The 21,470-nt window shown below is 45.8% G+C and overlaps 1 protein-coding gene across 1 annotated transcript in view; it reads left to right on the forward strand.

The window, feature by feature from the left end:
- Positions 1-21,470, forward strand: part of LOC135898225 (MIF4G domain-containing protein B-like) — a 139,860-nt gene that overhangs the window by 49,040 nt on the left and 69,350 nt on the right. Inside the window, exon 5 of the mRNA XM_065427069.2 lies at positions 14,444-14,574. Coding sequence (XP_065283141.1) covers positions 14,444-14,574 — 131 coding nt within the window. The remainder of the gene's footprint in view (positions 1-14,443; positions 14,575-21,470) is intronic.

The following is a 21,470-nucleotide window of genomic DNA, read 5'->3' on the forward strand; positions in this document are numbered from 1 at the left end:
AAATCCTCTTGCGCTAGCCATGAATTCAGAAAAACCTGTGAGTTTCAGCGCATCATGCGCTGTTGACGGGCGGCGGCAATGAGCATTGCGTAACGCGCAACGAGACATTAGGTGTGGACGCGGCCATTTTGTCTGTCACTGTCGCGGAGCTCTTTAGGTGATATAGAGCTTAGTTCCTTACGTTGCGGGTGTGAGGATTTCTCGCAAGTAAAACGTGCGTGTCTTAGCATAACTAAGACATGTGGTGGTAAATCTCAAAGAGAAAATGACCAGAGATTTTTCTGGAGTCATCTACGAGATGCTACGTACAGAGCGCCAACAGGTGTATGTTGGCGGAAGCGGAAATATTAGGCGAAGATTGCAACAGCGCGCAAACACTGTGTAAAAGAAGAAAAAAGAACGCCCTTGCAGAGCACGCGGCATCTTTTAGCTCTGACATATACTAAGGACGGACACGTATTTTGAGGCCGAAAATGTACATAGCCGCGTTTGCTTGTTGAATATATGTTCATCCCGGCTACTGCGCACGCTCTGAACCGCAGTGACGTCAGCGTTACACAAGCATGCGCACGATGCTTGCGCCGTGTCTTGAAGTCTACATAATAACCACCTCTTCGAGTAGACCAGCTCATGAACTAGAATTGTGCTATATGCTGTAGGCACCTTTCAAAACTTTCAAAAGTATTCGCTGAAACACCCGATATTACGCTCTACACTGTAAAATAATTTACACCCTAAAAAGTGAAAAAGGGTGTAAATGTGTCTATAACTCACACCCTTCGGGTGTTATTTGTATAACGGACACCCTAATGGTGTGAGTTATAGACACATTTACACCCTTTTCCACATTTTAGGGTGTAAATTATTTTACAGTGTACCCTTAGAACTTTCAAAGAAATCATACTTTCTGAACCAATCACAGAAATACGTTTCTGCGCACCTGTATGGTAACTGCAGATCATTGCATATATGTTGCAACAATTTGTTTTCATACATGAAAAGCTTGCGCGGACTGAAAGCTGTTTAAACTGCTAGCATAAAGTTTAGGCAAAACAATGTCTACAGGGTGCCCAAACTATCGTGCACCAAAATTTAGAAATATGGAAATATGCAAACGTAGCTGGATAGAACCAAGGTAATGTTGTAGGCCGTCGCATGGAGATATTAAGATTGTTTTTTATTCCGCCTAATTACATGATTAGTCTTAATTAATCAGCTTCTCAAATAATATAGTTAGATGAACAGTGTCAATAAGAAAATTGTAGAGCTACATGAAAAACCCCCGATACAGCTTGCTGATGCTCGATACGTGCTACATAAAAGTGTTTTTTGCGATCGTGAAATTACCCCGTAAATAGATGCAATATCGCCGCGTGACTGGCCACTCGAAGAACTCTGCGTGTATTCACGTGCTTTTTTTCACTATGAGAAAAACGCTTTTATGTACGACGTATTGGACAGCAGAAAGCTGTAGCAAGAGAATTTCATGCAGATCTGCACATTTTCTCATTGGCACTTCATCGAATTGCGGGCTCTAGGGTCGGGAACTAAACCCGGGACGGCGTGCTTAGGTACCTACTCAAGAACATGCCGCACATGTGGATGTTCGTCAAAGACATCGATCAGGGACCTGCCTGTTCGGTAAACCGGCCCACCTCATCGCTGCTGTTGTTGTAACTGTGGCTGCGTTTACATGAACACGGCAGGAGTGGGTTGAGTGAAAAGTCGGCCTAAGGCTGGACTGGACAGCTTTTACGCGAACTCCTGACAGGCCAAGCGTGTTGCGACAGCCCGCGTCGAGGCCATAGATGAGACAACGCGACCGGTTAATCGCTGCGCTGACTTCGAACCACTGACCTGACTCCTCCGTGTTTATGCGTGTTAGCTTCAAACGCATGGGCCGGCTCATCCTACCTCGTGCAGGCTGGCTGGCTCGTACCGAATCGACGCTTGTTCACCCGACCGGCTTGCGTTTACGTGAGCGGGACAAGCAAATGTCGGCCCCATAAGTGAAGCCTATTCACTTATCACGGGTTCGTTTAAACAACCTGTAGTTCTTTTTTTCTGTTTGTCAATAGAGAGCTTGCGCAATGCGGCTGTCGGCATCATCCTGTGGTAGGAGGAAAAAAGAAATAAGAGGTGTTTACGTTAAGCCGCCCGTCTGCGTCACAGAGGGTTTGACCGCAACCTGCACATCGCGGTCATTCCTGCGTCATGAGTGCCGAAATGGGATTTTGTTGGTTATTTGTCATGGCTATAAGTGCAGCACGAAGAATACGTACACAAGTAGCGACACATACACTCCAGCCTCTCAACAAACTTTTATGAAACGCGGCGCACCTGACACACACATATATTCATATATATATATATATATATATATATATATATATATATATATATATATATATATATATATATATATATTAGTCATATCACAAGAAGCCAACAAGCACTGACACCAAGGACAACATAGGGGAAATTGTGCTTTATAAATGAAATAAAGAAACGATAAAGTAATGGAAAATAAAGTGGATGAAAAAACAAATTGCCGCATGTGAGAACCGAACCCACAACCTTCGCATTTCGCGTGCGATGCTCCACCAATTGAGCTACCGCGGCGTCGTTTTCCCTTCCACTTTCTTGGGTATTTATGTGTCCTAGTAGAACCCTGGGAGTGTTAGCCAGCGCCACCACTCACAGACCTTGGCAGCGGACGTGGAACGTCTTTTTTGCCGCAGGTGTCCGAGAACGTGATCTTTTAGGGTGAAGGCAACTGGTCAATAAACCCACATTAGCTACCTGAAGGCATCAATGTTGCCGGATTCGAGACCCTCGTTATGTAATGAAAGGGGGTTAACCGAGGGGCCCGATTTTAATTAGTCATATCATAAGAAGCCAACAAACACTGACACCAAGGACAACATAGGGGAAATTACTTGTGCTTAATAAAAGAAATAAAGAAACGATAAAGTAATCTAAATTAAAGTGGATGGAAAAACAACTTGCCGCAGGTGGCAACCGAACCTGCAACCTTCGCATTTCGCGAAGGTTGTGGGTTCCCACCTGCGGGTTCCCACCAAAAGACGTTCCACGTCCGCCGCCAAGGTCTGTGAGTGGTGGCGTCTGGCTAACACTCCCAGGGTTCTACTAGGACGCATAAATACCCAAGAAAGTGAATGAGAAAACCACGCCGCGGTAGCTCAATTGGTAGAGCATCGCACGCGAAATGCGAAGTTTGTGGGTTCGGTTCCCACCTCCCACCTTGTTTTTTCATCCACTTCAATTTCCATTATTTTATCGTTTCATTATTTCATTTATTAAGCACAAGTAATTTCCCCTACGTTGTCCTTGGTGTCAGTGTTTGTTGGCTTCTTATGATATTACTAATAAAAATCGGGCCCCTCGGTTAACCCCCTTTCTTCTCGTTCATATATATATATATATATATATATATATATATATATATATGTATATATCGTCAGCAACGCGGCTATGCCCACTGCATGGTAAAGGCCTCTCCCACACTTCTCCAAATACCCTGGCCATGCGTTAATTGTGGTCACGTTATCCCTGCCAACTTCTTAATCACTTCCGTCCACCTAACTTTCTCCCGCCCTCTGCTACGCTTCCCTTCCGTTGGCCTCCAGTCCGTAACCCTTCATGATCATCGGTTATCTTCCCTCCTCATTACATGCCCTGACCATGTCCATTTCTTTTTCTTCATTTCGACTAAGATGTCATTAACACGAGTTTGTTCCCTCACCCAATCTGCTCTTTTCTTATCCGTCAAAGTTACACCTATCAGTCTTCTTTCCATAGCTCGTTGCGTCGTCCTCAATTATAGTAGAACCTTGTGCGTAAGCTTCCAGGTTTCTGCCCCGTAGGTGAGTACTTGTAAGACACAGCTGTTATATACTTTTCTCTTGTTGGATAATTACAATCTGCTGTTCATGATCTGAGTGTGCCTGCCAAACGCACCCGAGCCCATTCTTATTCTTCCGTTATTTCGGTGTCATGTTCCGGATCCGCGGTCACTACCTGCCCTAAGTAGATGTATTCCCTTACCACTTCCAGTGCCCAACTACCTACCTTAAGCTGCGGTTGCCCGAGACAGTTAAATAGTACTTTAGTTCTCCGCTGATTAATTTTGAGACCTACAATTATGCTTTGCCTCTGCAGGTCATGTGAGCATGCATTGTAAATGGTCTCACCAGTTACTAAGCAAGGAAATATCAGCAGCGAATCACAAGTTACTAAGGTATTCTCCATTAACTCATATCCCCAATTCTTCCGAATCCAAGTCTCCGAAAACGTCCTCTAAACGCGCTGTGAATATCTCTAGGGCGATCGTATCTCCCTGTCTGACACCCTTCATTATTGGGATTTTGTTGCTTTATTTATGGAGGACTACGGTGGCTTTGGAACTGCTATAGATATCTTGCTGTATTTTGACATCCGGCTCCTGTACACTCTGATTCCGTAATGCCTCCATGACTGTGGAGGTTTCGACTGAATCAAACGTTTTCTCGTAAATAATAAAAGATACGTATGATATATTCCGCACAATTCTCTATTATCTGAATAATAGTGTGAATATGGTCAAATGTTGAGTAGCCTTTACGGAATCCCGCCTGGTCCTTTGGTTGACAGAAGTCTACGTTGTTCCTGATTCTATTTGCGATTACCCTAGCAAATATTTTGGAAGCAACGGACAGTAAGCTGATAGGTCCATAATTTATCAAGTCTTTGGCGTCCCCTTTCGTATGGATTAAGATCATGTTGGCGTTCCAAGATTCCGGTACGCTCGAGGTCATGATGCATTGCGTATACAGGGTGGCCAGTTTTTCTAGAATGATCTGCGCACCCTCCTTCAACAAATCTGCTGTAACCTGGTCCTCCCCAGCTGCCTTCCCCCTTTGCATAGCTTCCAAGGGTTTCTTTACTTCCTCCGGCGTTACTTGTTGGATGCGAAATTCGTGTAGACTATTCCTTCTTCTATTATCGTCGTAGGTGTCACTGGTACTGTATAAATCTGTATAGAACTCCTCAGCCACTTGAATTATCTTTTATATAATAGTGATGATATTGCCGCAGAGACCTCTCCAGATGCCAGGTACGAGCACTCTCGTCAGGCACCTTTGCAAGCGTCTCATCGCTAAAGCCCATTACTCGTCGCATCGCCATTAGAAGAGCGCCAGCAACGCCTCGCGCATGGCGATACAGCGCGTGTCTCCCGTGCACGCGCTAACGGCAGCGCCCGAGTCTGCCGTCCAATGAGAAGCCACGGCGTGGTTTTTGGCCTTCGGGGCGCGTGAAAAGTGCGTTCGGCGGAGAGACGTGGTTGACTGTGGAATAGGCTGCTGTCAACTCTTAAAAAGTGTGTGAATGCTTAATATTGAGTTTCCGGGCACAAGTTCGCCCACAATAAACCAGTGTGTTTAGTGTGCTTCATTGAAGAGTGCTACATTTCTGGTGGAGGTGTGGGGTATGATTGGAAGTCCCCAGTTCGTAAGAGAACGGAGCCCCAACCCTCAGCGATCGGAACCCAGGGAACTGACTCCAGTACACCAGCGCACAAGCCGCCGCATCCGAGGAGACCCACCCGAGTTCGGACCGCTTCCTGTTGCTACAGCAGTGCGGGCAACAGTAACCAGCGACGGTGCAACTATGACCAGCCCAGTGACATCATCCCAGCTCATCGTGTACCCACCACGCACGCCCGAGTCCTTCCATGGCGATACGTTCGAAGATGTGGAAGACTGGTTAGAGCAGTTCGAGCGAGTGGCGGATTTCAACGGCTGGGACGAGACACGGAAGCTTCGCAACGTGTACTTCGCGTTAGAAGAGTCAGCGAGGACGTGGTACGTCAATCATGAAGCGACACTATCTTTGTGGGAAGAATTTCGGCGACAGCTTCTTGCCACGTATGCCAGCACCGATCGGCGAGAGAAGGCAGAGCACGCTCTACAAGCCAGAAACCAGCGCACTAACGAAAGTGTCGGCATGTATATCTAGGATATGTCCCGTCTCTTCACGCGCGCGGATCCAAACATGACCGAAAAGAAGAAATTACGCCATTTGATGCGTGGCGTTAAGCAGGAGCTGTTTGCAGGACTCGTCCGCAACCCACCACACAGTGTTGCTGAGTTTCGCACCGAAGCGACGACCATAGAGAAGGCGCTACAGCAGCGTGCCCATCACTACAATCGTGATGTCACCAGCGCACCGGCCGATATCCTGTCAGCAGGCCCAGGCAGTCACACCGAAGCACTAAGAGAACTGGTGAGATCAATCGTAAAGGAGGAGTTTCGAAAGCTGCAGCTACCGAAGGCACGCCGACAGTCTCAACTCTCGCCGCCGTCATTCGAGATGAAGTTCGCCACGCCATTTTGCAGCCAGGACGTGAGGAACCACCTGTTCATCATGACCAACCAACACCCGTACGTCGCGTGCCAACGTACGCTGATGTGTTATGCCAACCGACCGGGCATTGTTCTCCATTCGCGACTCCCAGCAGCCGCCAGCCGACTCTGCGCAGTGGACCCTTTCTAGCAGAGCTGAGGCCACGAAAAAGTGACGTGTGGCGTGCACCCGACCGGACACCACTCTGTTTCCACTGCGGGGAAGCCGGACACCTATACAGAATGTGCCCATATCGCAGAGCAGGTCTTCGCGGCTTTACGATAAATGCACCTTGCCTCCGTAATGGCGAAAGACCCACCGAAATTCAGGACTACTTGACCCGACAACAAGATCCGGCTGCTAGATACCAACACCAGCCCCGATCATCAACGTCTGCACGCTACCGATCACCAAGTCCACGGCCATCCTCGATTTCACCAAGGCGTCGTTCCTGAGCCCACGTCCGGAAAACTGAAGCGAGCGACCTGTGGAGGCGAGGCCGCTGACGTTCGAAAAAGCCAAGATCCTCCGTCAAGTTTACCGAGCAGCCGCGACAAACAGAAGCGGATGAATAAGATAAGTGAACAGAGAATTTCTTCAGACTTGCGCATTACAATAGACGGTCATGAATTGAGTGCATTAGATGGCACAGGTGCCGATTATTCCGTCGTAAGATATGCACTCACCAAGGAATTGAAAAAAGTTTTGATGCCATGGAGTGGACCCCAGATACGTACGGCTGGTGGGCACCTCATTACGCCCCTGGGTAGATGTACAGCGAGAATCGGAATTCGGGGTTTTTCTTACGTCGCTGATTTTGTCGAGCTACCAGAATGTTGGAAGGATGTAATACTCGGAATGGACTTTCTCCTAACAAATGGTGCCATAATCAACCTGCACAATTTTAGCGTGTCATTTTCTACGAAGCAGGCTATAGACATGCGAGAGTCGGAGGAGCTAGAACACGTTGCCTTGCGGGTTACCGACAATGACATAACCGTGCCACCACGATGCAGCATGCTGGTTTGCGTAAGAAACGAAGCATTCAACGACTCGGAAGGTATAGCGGAGGCCAACGTCGAACTACTGTTGAAAAAAGGCATTTGCGTAGCACGAGGAATTGTTGAACTACGCGATGGGTGTGCTGATGTATTGCTGACGAACTTCGGAAGTGAATTTCAGCACGTCGCAAAGAACACGGCCATCGCCTTCCTGCACAGCGCTACTGCGGTCACAGATGTATGTAGCTTAGCGTCAAGGCCACCTGCTGTCCAAACTATGCATGACGCCGTAACATCAGTTGCGATCAACCAATGTCTGACGCCAGCCCAGAAAGAAATGATGGAGGACCTTATAATGAATTCGCAGAATGTTTCTCCACCTCGTCAAAGGTACGGCGCACACCAATTGTTAAACACCGAATAATAACAGACGAAGCGACCAGGCCAGTATACCAACATCCGTACCGAGTGTCACCGGTTGAACGAGAGATCATAAAGAGTCAGGTGCAAGAGATGCTTGAGGACGATGTCATTCAGCCATCAAACAGCCCGTGGGCGTCGCCGGTAATCCTTGTGAGAAAGAAGGACAATACATTGAGATTCTGTGTTGATTACCGGAAATTGAACAGTGTGACCAGGCGGGATGTATACCCCCTTCCCCGCATTTATGACACGTTGGATCGCCTACGACATGCAAAATTCTTCTCTTCATTAGATCTCAAGAGCGGATATTGGCAAATTGAAGTAGACGAAAGAGACCGTGAAAAAACTGCTTTCGTAACCCCAGATGGCCTGTATGAGTTCAAAGCGCTTCCATTCGGCCTTTGCTGTGCGCCGGCGACATTCCAGCGCATGATGGACAGTGTCCTCTCGGGTCTTAAATGGCAGTCATGTTTAGTTTACCTAGACGACGTAGTGTATTTTCTGCAACATTCGACCAGCATGTCCAGAGGCTGCGTTTAGTGCTTCAAGCCATCCGCTCGGCAGGCCTAACCATTAAACCGGAAAAGTGCCAGTTTGGATTCCAAGAACTTCGTTTCCTGGGTCACGTAATTAGCGCGCAAGGTACTGCTCCGGATCCCGACAAGACTGCTGCCGTTGCACGATTTCCAAAGCCTACAAACAAGAAGACGGTACGGCAGTTTTTGGGACTATGCGCTTATTACAGGCGATTTGTAGAAAACTTCTCCAAAATTGCCGAACCTCTGACGAAACTGACTAAAGAAGACGTACCCTTCATGTGGCATGCTGAACAAGAGGTTGCGTTCAATGAACTAAACGAACGATTGCAAGCCCCACCGATCCTCGCCCACTTCGACGAGACAGCGGACACAGAAGTCCACACAGATGCAAGCAATCTCGGTCTCGGCGCAGTTTTAGTTCAGTGGCAAAATGGGGAAGAGAAAGTCATAGCGTATGCTAGCCGCACTCTCTCGAAAGCTGAAACAAATTACTCTGCGAAGGAAAAGAAGTGTTTGGCTGTCATATGGGCCATCAGCAAGTTCCGACCATACCTTTACGGCAGGCCGTTCCGTGCAGTCAGCGATCACCATTCTCTTTGCTGGCTGGCAAACCTAAAAGACCCATCTGGACGACTTGCGAGGTGAGAGCCTCAGGCTCCAAGAATATGACATTACTGTCGTGTACAGGTCTGAAAGAAAACATAACAATGCTGACTGCTTGTCCCGCTCACCAGTGGAGTCGACTCCTTCAGAAGAAGAAGATTTCCCGTCTCTTACAGCGATGACAGCTTCGGAAATCGCCGAGCGTCAACGGGCCGACACAGAATTGCTCCCACTTGGACTTGGACTTGGACTTGGACCTCGAAGGATACGACGTCCAAGTCCCACGCATGTTTATGAGAGGTTTATCGTCATTTTACCTCCGAGATAATGCACTCTACAAGAGAAACTTTGAACGCAACCAGGAAAAATTCTTACTCGTCGTACCGTCAGCCATGCGACCAGAAATTTCGGAAGCTTGCCATGATGAACCATCGTCGGGTCACTTAGGTATCAGCCGGACGTTCGCCAGAATACGTCTAAGATACTTCTGGCCTAAATTGTTAGCGTCGGTGCAGCATTACGTGAAGACATGTCGCGAATGTCAAAGGCGCAAAACACCACCCGTGAAACCGGCTGGACTTCTTCAGCCCATAGACCCTCCAGAGACTCCATTTCAACAATTTGGAATGGATCTTCTTGGCCCGTTCCCAACATCATCGTCAGGGAAGAGATGGATCGTAGTAGCGACGGACTATTTAACACGATATGCTGAAACTGGCTGCCTTGAGCGAGGAACGGCAGTTGAAGTTGCAAATTTCTTCGTTTGTAACATAGTACTGCGACATGGTGCACCAATGGTCGTGATTACCGATCGAGGAGCGGCCTTCACAGCTGATTTGATGCAATGTTTGATGAAGATGGCTCACACCAGTCCCCGAAAAAGCACTGCATACCATGCCCAAACAAACGGCCTGACAGAACGTCTAAACCGAAGCCTGGCCGATATGTTGTCCATGTATGTCGACCTCGAACATAAGACATGGGACGCAATCTTGCCTTACGCCACTTTCGCCTATAACACGGCAGTACAGGAGACAACCCAGGTCACTCCATTTCAACTGCTCTATGGCCGCACAGTAACAACCACACTGGATGCTATGTTGCCGGTAGATGATGACAGCAACAACCCGTACGACGTCGACGACTTCCTACAACGAGCTGAAGAAGCCCGGCAGTTGGCACGGTTCCATATCCGCCAGCAACAACGTAGGGACGCAAGCTATTACAACCTGCACCGCAGAGAAGTTCAGTACCACCCGGGCGACAAAGTGTCGGCATGGACACCAGTGCGTCGTCGCGGACTAAGTGAAAAACTCCTTCGCCGATACTTTGGACCTTACGAAGTTATTCGCCGAGTAGGTTACCTGAATTACGAAGTCACCTTCATGTGCAAAAGCGATCAAAGCGGCACATTCATGCGGATGTAGTACACGTATTCCGCATGAAGCCTTACTACGACAGGCAATGAAAACACATCTATAGATAAATTTGCTTCATACGCATCGGGACGATGCGTTTTCGGAGGGGGACTAATGCCGCAGAGACCTCTCCACATTCCAGGTACGAGCACTCTCGTGAGGCACCTTTGCAAGCGTCTCATCGCTAAAGCCCATTACTCGTCGCATCGCCATTAGAAGAGCGCCAGAAACGCCTCGCGCATGGCAATACAGCGCGTGTCTCCCGTGCACGCGATCACGGCAGCGCCCGAGTCTGCCGTCCAATGAGAAGCCACGGCGTGGCTCTTGGCCTTCGGGGCGCGTGAAAAGTGCGTTCGGCGGAGAGACGCGGTTGACTGTGGAATAGGCTGCTTTTACCTCTTCTGTTAAAAAGTATGTGAATGCTTAATATTGAGTTTCCGGGCACAAGTTCGCCCACAATAAACCAGTGTGTTTAGTGTGCTTCATTGAAGAGTGCTACAATATTGCCGGCTTTGTCTCTTTACGCATACATCGGATTCTTGCCTACTCCTTGTTTCTTCTTCACTCCTTTTAGGCTTCCTCCGTTCCAGAAAGCATGCTCAATTCTATCAATATTATACTTCCGTATGTCAGCTACCTTACGCTTATTGATTAACATGGAAAGTTCTGCCAGTTCTATTCTATCTGTAGGGCTAGAGGCTTTCATGCATTTTCGTTTCTTAATCAGATATTTCGCCTCCTGCGAGAGCTTACCGGTATCCTGTCTAACGATGTTATCACCGACTTCTATTGCACACTCCTTAATGATGCCCGTAAGATTGTCGTTCATTGCTTCAACACTAAGGTTGTCTTTCTGAGTTAAAGCCGAGTACCTGTTCTTTAGCTTGATCCGGAATACCTATATTTGCCCTCTTACCTCAAAATAATTGATCGGCTTGTTATGTACAAGTTTCTTCCGTTCGCTCCTCAAGTATAGGTTAGATCCATATCTTGTCATCCTATGGTCACTTGAGAGCACCTTGCGGAGTACGTCCACATTGTGTGTGATGCCAGGGGTAGCGCAGATTATTAAGATTATTTCATTTCTAGTCTCGCCATTGGGGGTTCTTCCACATCAACTTTTGGTTATCTCGCATGTGGAAGAAGGTGTTTATTATCCGCAAATTATTATTCCGTTCTACAAACTACTAGTATCTTTTCCCTGCTATTCCTATAACCTATGCCATATTCCCCCACTGACTTGTCTCCAGCCTGCTTCTTGCCTACCCTGGCATTGAAGTCACCCATTGGTATAGTGTATTTTGTTTTGACTTTACCCTTCGCCGATTCTACGTCTTCATAGAGGCTTTCGACTTCCTCGTTATCATGACTGGATGTAGGCGCATAGACCTGTACGAACTTTAATTTGTACCTCGGTGGGCTATATTCTGCGATTCCAAGGCGGCCTTACAATGTCTTCTGGCATCTCTTCGTCGCGGGTCATGTGAACAACTCGTGTCGGAGATACGAGAAATGCACCATCTCATGATCACGAAAGGACACGACGTCGTGTTTCAGTGGCTGCCTGGTCATTGCGGTATCTCCGGCAACGACCTCGCTGACGAAGCTGCTAGAAAAGCACACGAAGGAGCAACCCTTGTTTCAATACCTTTATCGCGGACCGACGCAGCCCAACACTTAGGCAAGCTAGCGCACTCTTTGACATTGGAGAAGTGGCACACATCTGAATTCACTTACCATCGCTTGCATTCAATCGATCCCTCTATGCAATTGCAGCTGTTACCAGGTCTTCCGCGAAATGAGGAAACAGTGCCGTGCCGCTTACGTTTGGGAGTTTGGGAATGCTTATGCATTTCTGATTGGAATGGCTGATAGCGCCGAGTGCAATGCCTGCGTTGTCGAGGAAACCATAGAACACCTACTGTGCTGCTGCCCATCTTATGAAAACTAAAGGCAAGACCTCTGCACAGCTCTCAATGAGCTGGATGGGAAGCCGTTCACCTTGAAGAAGATCTTGGGACCATGGCCTCGCATATCGCAGCTACAAAAGGCCACAAAAGCGCTGCTTCGATATTTGAAAGCGACCGGATTGAGTGAGCGCCTGTGATTCGGACTGAGTGACCGACTGATATCTCCAGTGGACTTTCTCTTCTTTTCATCTTTCCGTCCCCCTTTCCCTTTCCTCAGTGTAGGGTAGCCAACCGGGCTCAGTCCTGGTTAACCTCCCTACCTTCCTTTTGTCATTTTCTCTCTCTCTCTCTAATTTGTACCTCTTATAAAGTTTCACAACAAGACCTACCACCATTTCGTTATTGCTACAGAATTCCTGTACGTTACTAGCTATATGCGTATTAATCAGGAATCCGACTCCTAGTTTTCATTTCTCCGTTAAGCCCCGGTGCACAGGACATGCCTACTCTTTAGCACTGTATATGCTTCTTTTGGCCGCCTAACCTCACTGCGCCCTATTATATCCCATATAATGCCTGCAATTCCTCCAATAGCTCTGCTAGACTCGCCTCACTATATAACGTGCTAGCTTTAAATATGGCCAGGTTCAGATTCCAATGGCGCCCTGTCCGGATCCAGAGATTCTTAGCAGCCTCTGCTGCGCCACAGGTCTGACCGCCACCATGGTCAGTTGCTTCGCAGCTTCTGGGAACTGAGGGCTTGCGTTTGATTGTTGTATTCATGTAGTAGATTGTGGCCAAGTACTGCAGCAGGGTGGCCAATCCTACTATGGTGAGAGAGTGCTTTACCGGTCCTGGTCACCGGGATCAGGCCGCACTCCAGGGCTGTGTATGCAATTTGGTAAACACGCGATTTTTTGTTCCGGTGGTAAACCACGCAGCACCGGGATTCGAACCACGGTCCTCTTGCACGCGAGGCGCATGGTCAACCTCTACGCCATCGTTGCCATACATACATACATACATATATATATATATATATATATGATAAGACCAGACTACCACAGTCGTGGCGCTCTATGACGAGACGAGACTTACGACAGCAAAGGTAACGCCTTCGGCGATAGCGCTGTCGACGGTGTACTCACACAGGTACCACCCAGCTGCGCAATCATCTCCATTTCAGTCTTTTCACTTGTCAGGCGATCGCTCTGCTTGCTCGCCGCAGAGCAATTGTTATAGTCATGAACACCAAGCCATCCGTCACGTGCGGGTTCGTCATTATTATCAAGCTCCCTCAATCTATGTTGAGGGCAGCGGTCCCTTTTCCTAATATAAAGCTTTACTCATGAAGGAAATCTTATGCACCGCATTTCTAATTCTGTCGATGTATTTCGCTTTGTATTTCATTTGGGAACCTTTTTCCGGGATCACTGTATTAGAAGACCTGTAGACAAAGAGCAAATACTGATCAGGTTTTCATATGCAGAAAACAGCTCGGGGCTCTGCAAAGAGCCGACATTGAGGTTAAGTTTTAGTGGAATAAGCAGGGTTGACGAATTGAAATATGAGAGTTTCACATCCTTGCACATGTGTCACTTCCAAGGGGCTAATTGATGGCATCCAGTATTCGTGCCTTTCTGAACTTTTGGAACCTAATAAGCACTTATTTCGAATAATTTTCATCACTCGAAGTGCGTTAGTTCTTACAGAAGTGAAATGGAGAAGGAAGAAAAAGCACTTCCATTCCCTCCGCCTAAATATTCAGCCATCGGCTCTCTCATGGAATAAATGCAAGCACTCACAAGATCTGTGTCATTAGCCACGGTGATGGCTGTAGCTTCTTAGTCTCTAAAATGGAGATGCATACGGGATTCAAGTCCCTGCCACGGCGGCTGCATGTCGATGTGGGCGGAATTCTGGGAACGCTCTTGTATGAAGTAAGTGTTCGGTGAAAGCATTCCATGTAGCATTTAAGGTAAAGCGTCAATGGTGACGCCTCCGGTTGTCGAGTGGATATTTTCAACCCTTAATCCCAATCTGCGTGATTCACAATGTTTTGAGTCGATCTAAGGCGCATTTGCATTTAAGGCGCACTGCTTTTGAAGCAATGCAGGAGGCCTTACACTTTATGTCTTCTGCAGATCGACTTCAACAACGCATGAGCACCGCATCAAGTCTCGTAGCAGAAAGCGTCCAACAGGAGCAGACGAGTGGTCCCAAGGATGAAGAAATGTCGCATAAGTGCCATATACCTTCGGACGAGCGCTTCGAAGTAAGGGTCACCAGTCGCATGTACGAAAGCATGGAAGTCATTGCTGTATACCGACTCGGAAGATGTGCGCACCGCAGTAGTGTGAACTATTCAGTGATATCAGTGAAAATCATCTGTATTCCTTGGGAACTTTTCAGTGAATTTGGGATTTGTTTAAAATATTTATCATTCACCTTATCGAAGACATTGTGCCTCTCATGCCCATGAGATATAACAGCAGCGCGCCGTTGTTTATTCAAAATTTGCGGTGCATGAGCACCACAGAAGGGAAATTACGGGCAGGCAAAAAACTAAAAGAAAGTACAAGAAATGTGATACAGTGTACCAGTCACTCCTAAAATTCTGGCGCATCATAAACCCTAGCTATCATCCCGACGTTCTGCTTACTGGCAGTCACGGCGTCGTCAGGGATGGATCTTAATGTGCTCAGATTTTTAACGAAACATTCTCATTAGTTTTTACCAACAAAGACATAAGCTCATCTCCCTAATTAAATATATTTGATGATATTGGCATGCCCAAAATAGATATTATTGAAGCTGGTACCTCAGCTTTGTTAACCTCAAAATTATTACTTGTTCGGATCACCTTGGCTTTAATAATAGGATAGTAAACAGTACGTCACCAAGCATTTATTCTGTCTTGTCCTTTCGCTTTTCACAATCATTATCAAACGGGCAAATTCCGAACGACTAGCAGGTAGCGAAAGTAATAGCAATATTCAAGTCAGGTGCGCGTTCTTCCCCTCTCATACCATTCGTAGCCAAGTAATTAGCTACCTCGAAGATAATAACGTTATTTTCAAATAGTACGGCTTCCGCAAGGGTTTCTTCATGTGACACTCAATTCGCTGGCTTTGTTAATGCCTTACATTTATCAGTTGACGCGGGCTTTCAGTTCAACACAGTATTTCAAGATATTTGAAAGACTTTTGATCGGGTCCCTCACCACAGCCGTCTACTGAAACTAGCGCAGCTTAACATCGACCCTAATGTGCTCGGCTGGATCAAACACTTCCTATTGTCAAGAACTCAGTTCACCTCTGTTAAGAATTCTAACTCATCTCCTGCTCATGTCGCACAAAAGTTGATTCTCTCTCTCTCCTGCTCATGTCATATCTGGTGCACTCCAAGGAAGCGTGCTCGGCCCTTCACTTTTTTTAATATATAAGAATGATCTGCCTACTTGCGTAGGGTCCAGAGTGAGACTCTTTCCTGATGATTGCGTTTTTTTACTGTAACATTAACTAGTGACACTGACCGCAAATACTTACGAGCTCGCCTCGCTACAGCAACACATGATGCTAATCTTGGTTAATGACCCACACCGTTTCTAAAACCAAACATATATTTTTATATCGTTGTACACGTCGTATTCGAAGAACTTACATTCCTTGATAGCGACACTGTAGAACTAACAACTTATAAATACGTTGGGGTGCACTTTGAGTCTTAGTTAACATGGCATCACCACATCGATCTCACCCTTGTGTCTGCTAGCCGCTCACTTCGTTTTCTTGATTGAAAACATCTTTCTTTGCAGGATATTCGTAGAACTGGTGGGTGGGCCACGTATTCCAGTAGCCCACTGGTTACTGCTGCTGCGCTGGCCTTCCCCACCAGCCAGTGCTGACGGTCAGGATCATCGCTGAGCAGAATAGCGTCCCACTGCTCTTTCGAGGGATTTGGGATGGGGTCAACTATGGGATTAAATTGGCAAGCCCACACCATGTGGTCAAGGTTGGCTACCTCTCCCCAGTGTGGGCATTGCGGGGAGTATAGTGTAGGGTACCACTGGTGTAACTTAGCTGGCGTTGGGTATGTATTAGTTTCTGGTCTCCTAAGAATGTTCTCTTCCAACTTAGTGTAGGATTTATGTGGTGTTGGGTACTCCTTTCCGGCTCTTCTGTATGGTGCGAGATTGTCAGCATACACTGCTAAAGCAGTTAGGTCCCAGCACTCTTCACGGTGATCAGGGGGAGACGCCCGGTATAGAAGAGCTCGGGCATGCCTGTGAGGGGCTTCGTTTCCTCCTGGTAGTTCCAGGTGACCGGGAAACCAGATGACTGGCGCATGGCTGGGTGGATGCTTAGTCAGCAATGACAACCCTGACCTGTGAATTTATCCATTATTGAAGTTGCGACAGGCGTTCTGGGAGTCAGTGAGCACATCGGCGTTGGTTAAACGTACCTACAAACACGCCCCTATCCACGTAAAAAAGCTTGCTTATGCAACGCCTCTACGCCCTAAAATTGAATGTGCTGCGTCGATTTGGAACCCCTATCAAGCCTACGTTATCACTAACATCGAAGCCTTGCAGAGCCGTGGTCATCGTTTTATTTTTTTTCAGACTACTCATCCTGTACATGCGTCTCAGAACCAGAAAAAACGTGCCGCACATGAAAACCTATCGTATCGCTGAACTGTCCGTTTTATCACCCCCCATCCCTCCACAATTTCTTTCCCTCCCTCCATATTACCTTTCCACGTCATGATCATTCTTTCAAAGTTTAATGCGTAAAGTGTCATTCACCCTCCCACGCCATCTCATTGATTCCGCGCACGATCATTCAGTGCAACAATTTGCCAACGTACATCACCACAAAAAATTCCAAAAATATCAGAAAATAAAATGGATGAATTTCACAGCCTCGTTGCATGACAAAACCGACTGTAGTTCTTGGCACTGAATCGTGGCTTCATAAATATATCGCAGGCGACAAAGTTTTTCCAAGTGGTTACACGTGTGTCAGTAAAGACAGGAATAGTCATGGAGGAGGGTCTTTTTGTACTAGTTCATAGCAATAGTTATTGTTTTAGGCTTCATATTGGTGGTGCGTTGTGTGAAGATGTGTTGTCACATAAGACTGTGAAATGGGACGGCAATAACTGTCTGCTCGTATTACAGGCATCCCAAAAGCGCAATTAATAATAGGTGTGAATAATGGAAAACAATAGAGACAGTCCAAGCAAACTAGTTGGTAATTGGTGGAGATCTTAATTTTCCCACATTCAGTCATAGACTGCACGTTGGTCAAACTTCTCACCTTCCGGGGCCATCAAACACGAATGGTGATTCAGCCGACAAGAAGAAATAACGTTTTGGACTTATTTCTACCAAATGCGCCCGATTGAGTAATCTCGATTTGGATATTTCCCGGTCTAAGTGACCATGAAGTTGTACAATGTGAAATGATCTGAGCTATGAAAAGAAGAATGATGGGTGATGATGGGGAATGATGGGTTAAGGGATAAGAAGAGTGCAGATTGAATGAGGGAACAAACTTGAGTTAATGACATCTTAGTTGAAATCAAGAAAGAGAAATGGGCATGGGCAGGGCATGTAATGAGGAGCGAAGAAAAGGAATGGTCTTTGAGGGCTACGCACTGGATTCCAAGAGAAGGGAAGCGTAGCAGGGGGTGGCAGAAATTAGTTGGACGGACGAGATTAAGGAGTTTGCAGGTGCAACATGGCTCCAATTAGCACACGACCACGGTAGTTGCAGAAGCACGGGAGAGGCCTTTACACTGCAGTGGGCGCATCCAGGCTGATGATAATGATGTAAAAAAAATTAAGCAGCTACCGAAAGATGTACAATTACGTGCAAGTGAATGTTACAGGTATACGTTGTGCGCTACAATAATATTTACCAGATATTTATTTGCTTCCAGAAACTACGAATGTGAACGACATATGGGTATTCTTTAAGAATAAAATTTCGAAACGAACGGACCAACATGCAAGGTCAAATGTACAGGCGGTCCACCGTTCTAACATTAAGCCATTCTTCAATGCAACATTAAGCTCTCTGGTAAATAAAAGGCAAGGAATAAATGCTAAATTCCAGAAAAAATAAACTTCATTACTCAAAAGAAAGACTTCGCGCTATTACAAAGAAATTACAAACGAAAACGACAGATGCAAAGCGAATCTTCCTTAAGTCTTTTAACACGCGGTCCCAAATCAAATCGATGTAGTTCTGGAAGTATGTCAAGCGTAATGGGAAAGATAGGGTACCCATTCCACCGCTTGAACTAAATCGGCAAGTAATAGCAGATAACCTTAATATAGCCAATTCCTTTAATTACTTCTTTGCCTCCGTTTCTTCCTAAAAAGTATCGAATGAGCTACTACATTACCTTAACTATATAAACATACAATAGATGGAAGACACAGTGATTGATAAAAGATGTATTGTAGCACTATTAAACAGTTGGGACCCTCCAAAGCAGCCGGCACGGATGGATTGCGATGCGGCCTCCTGAAATCGTTCCCGAGGTTCATTTATCCATATTTCAGAATGCTGTATGCGAAATCACTACTCACGGGCTGCCTTCCAAATGAATGGAAACAGTCCTGTGTTGTTCCCTTTCATAAGCATGCGTGCAATTATAGACCCATATCACTAACAAACATATCATGTAAAACCATGTAACACATCTTATGCGCTAGCATTATGAAAACATTAACAGTAATTTGCTTATTGAGTCTAAATTATATGGTATTTCGCATGGCGTATTTTGTGTCACGCAATTAACTGAATTCGTTCACGATGTGTGTAATATACTGCATCGAGGGAACTGTGTAAATTATGTGCTTATCGACTTCAAAAAAGCATTTACCTTTGTGGATCATGATTTATTATTATACAAACTGCATTGTTTTATCCTTAATCCCTAAGTAATCGCTTAGATAAAGGAGTACTTTACAATTTGATTACAATACGTAGTGGTGAATGGAACGACATGACATGTTATTGATAAAAGCTTCGGCCTACCTCAGGGGTCAGCAGTAGGCCTTAGTTGTTCCTAATTTTCATAAATGTGTCTACAAATGTTCCGTCATCAATGAGATTATTCGCTGACGGTTGTGTTGTGTACCGCGAGATAAGCTGCTCACATGATACTAAAAATTTGCAAAATGATTTAGATAGATTGCATACATCGTACTAGAAATAGAACATGCAACAAAATATGCAAAAACAGTTCGCATGCATTTCACAAAAAAAAAACAACGATACAGAGCCAGACCTACTACATAACTGAATCTTGCTTGGCAGTCTTCTATAATTCAAGTATTTAGGAATATACCGCACAGGACCCATGTCTGGGCACTATCTCATTGACAACATCACGGGAAAAGCGGGTAAAATGTTAGGTTTCTTGCGACGGAACACCAAGCTCATTGCGAAACAAGCTCGTGATCTGTTATATAAAGCATATGTAAGCTCTATCCTAGGATATGGTTGTACTGTCTGGGATCCTGCAACAAACATTGAAGAGGATAAAATTGAGAAAATGCAAAATTTGGGAGTACGTAATGCTTAAGATAATTACAGCAGACAGCTTAGTATGACTGCTGAAAGGCACACAATGGGGCGGGAGATGCTCTAAGAAAGAAGGGAAAAATTACGACTAAAGTTCTTTCACACCATCTATAATTCTAGGACACGCATAGACCGCGATAGATACATTCTAGATCTTCATTATGTGCCCAGCCGTTTGTACCATGCGCACAAGGTACGCGAATACCAGAGCCGGACAGAGCTGCTGAAAGATTTATTTTTCCCCCAAGCGATCCGTGACTGGAATCGTCTACCATCAGCTGTTGTGAATATTACTGATAACGCAGGCTTCGGGCTGCGGCGCTTTGAATGTGTACGCTCGCTTCTTTTGCATTGAGGAATAATATGGCCCTCTTAGCTATATTCCATGCTCAAACATTTCTTGTATCCTGCTTTAATGTTCGCTATAATATGTATATACAGTGCTCTCCTCCTCCACTTTAATGCTACTTAGGTGCTGTGGGTATTATGAATAAATAGATAAATAAATAAATTTACTTCGCGGATATAGAAATGTGGTATAATATTTTGTTGATCTATATTTTGTTTGCTTTGCCCTTTTGTATTAAACTTCATGTTATCATTGCTGTTTTTTATATTATTGCTCTATGTATTGCGCCTCTTTCTGATATGTAAAGCGTTATTATTGATTGTATCGCCTCCTCCCCACCCCCCCCCTATCTAATAACCTCCCCATGAGGGCCTTTAGGGGTAACATGAATAAATAATAAATAAATATGATCCTTCACCTGCACACTCCAGGCACGGCATGTTCAGAAAGTAATGTTGCCTAGCTACAAGCGAGTTACAGGGAAAGATAACCGGAGGCGCCATAAACGTACTAAATGAGAAAGTTGGTAATATTTTGCGCTTCGAAAATAGTTTTGCTGATGTGCCTGTCCATATTGGATAAAAATCTAGGCTTCAGATCATCTGTCACTTTATCAGATCACTTTATCTTTGCCTGCTGTATAATAGGAAGCATCTGTTGAATGAATTAGGCAGTCAATACCTTACTATATGTCGTACAAACTAGCGTAATATCGTGTAGAGGCTGGACGGTAAAGTGACTTCATCAGTCTAGAAAATAGGCTTTTTTTAAGAAGCGACACTCGACAAAGTATTGTCTCGCAAATAATGGCATGATTGATAAGTTTCCGAAAAGTAACCAATATCAACACAGCCCTCATAGATTGCGAAAAGCGTTCAATTCTATAAAGATATAACAGGTTTCAGATGAAGGCATTTCGCGGATAGAGGAGCGCCTAATCCAGCGCGCTTGCAGCCCGTTGTGGGATGACGTAACCAGAACGTCACCTGGAGGGGCGCTGCTTTGGGCTCACTGCAGCCTCCCAGTTTCAGTTTCGCGCACTCTGAGAGCCGAGCTTCGTCGCTTCGCGGCGGACCGCATTTTCCTAGATACTAAAGTTCACATGGCTTGTATGTAGAGCTCGCTTTATTTTCTCAATTGTGACGAGCCCGCAGAAACGAAATGACGAGATTTTAATTATTGAATTTGGTGAATTATCGACTAAGCACCATGTGGAACCCC

Source organism: Dermacentor albipictus, chromosome 5, assembly GCF_038994185.2.
Source record: "Dermacentor albipictus isolate Rhodes 1998 colony chromosome 5, USDA_Dalb.pri_finalv2, whole genome shotgun sequence".
Taxonomy (NCBI): Eukaryota; Metazoa; Arthropoda; class Arachnida; order Ixodida; family Ixodidae; genus Dermacentor; species Dermacentor albipictus.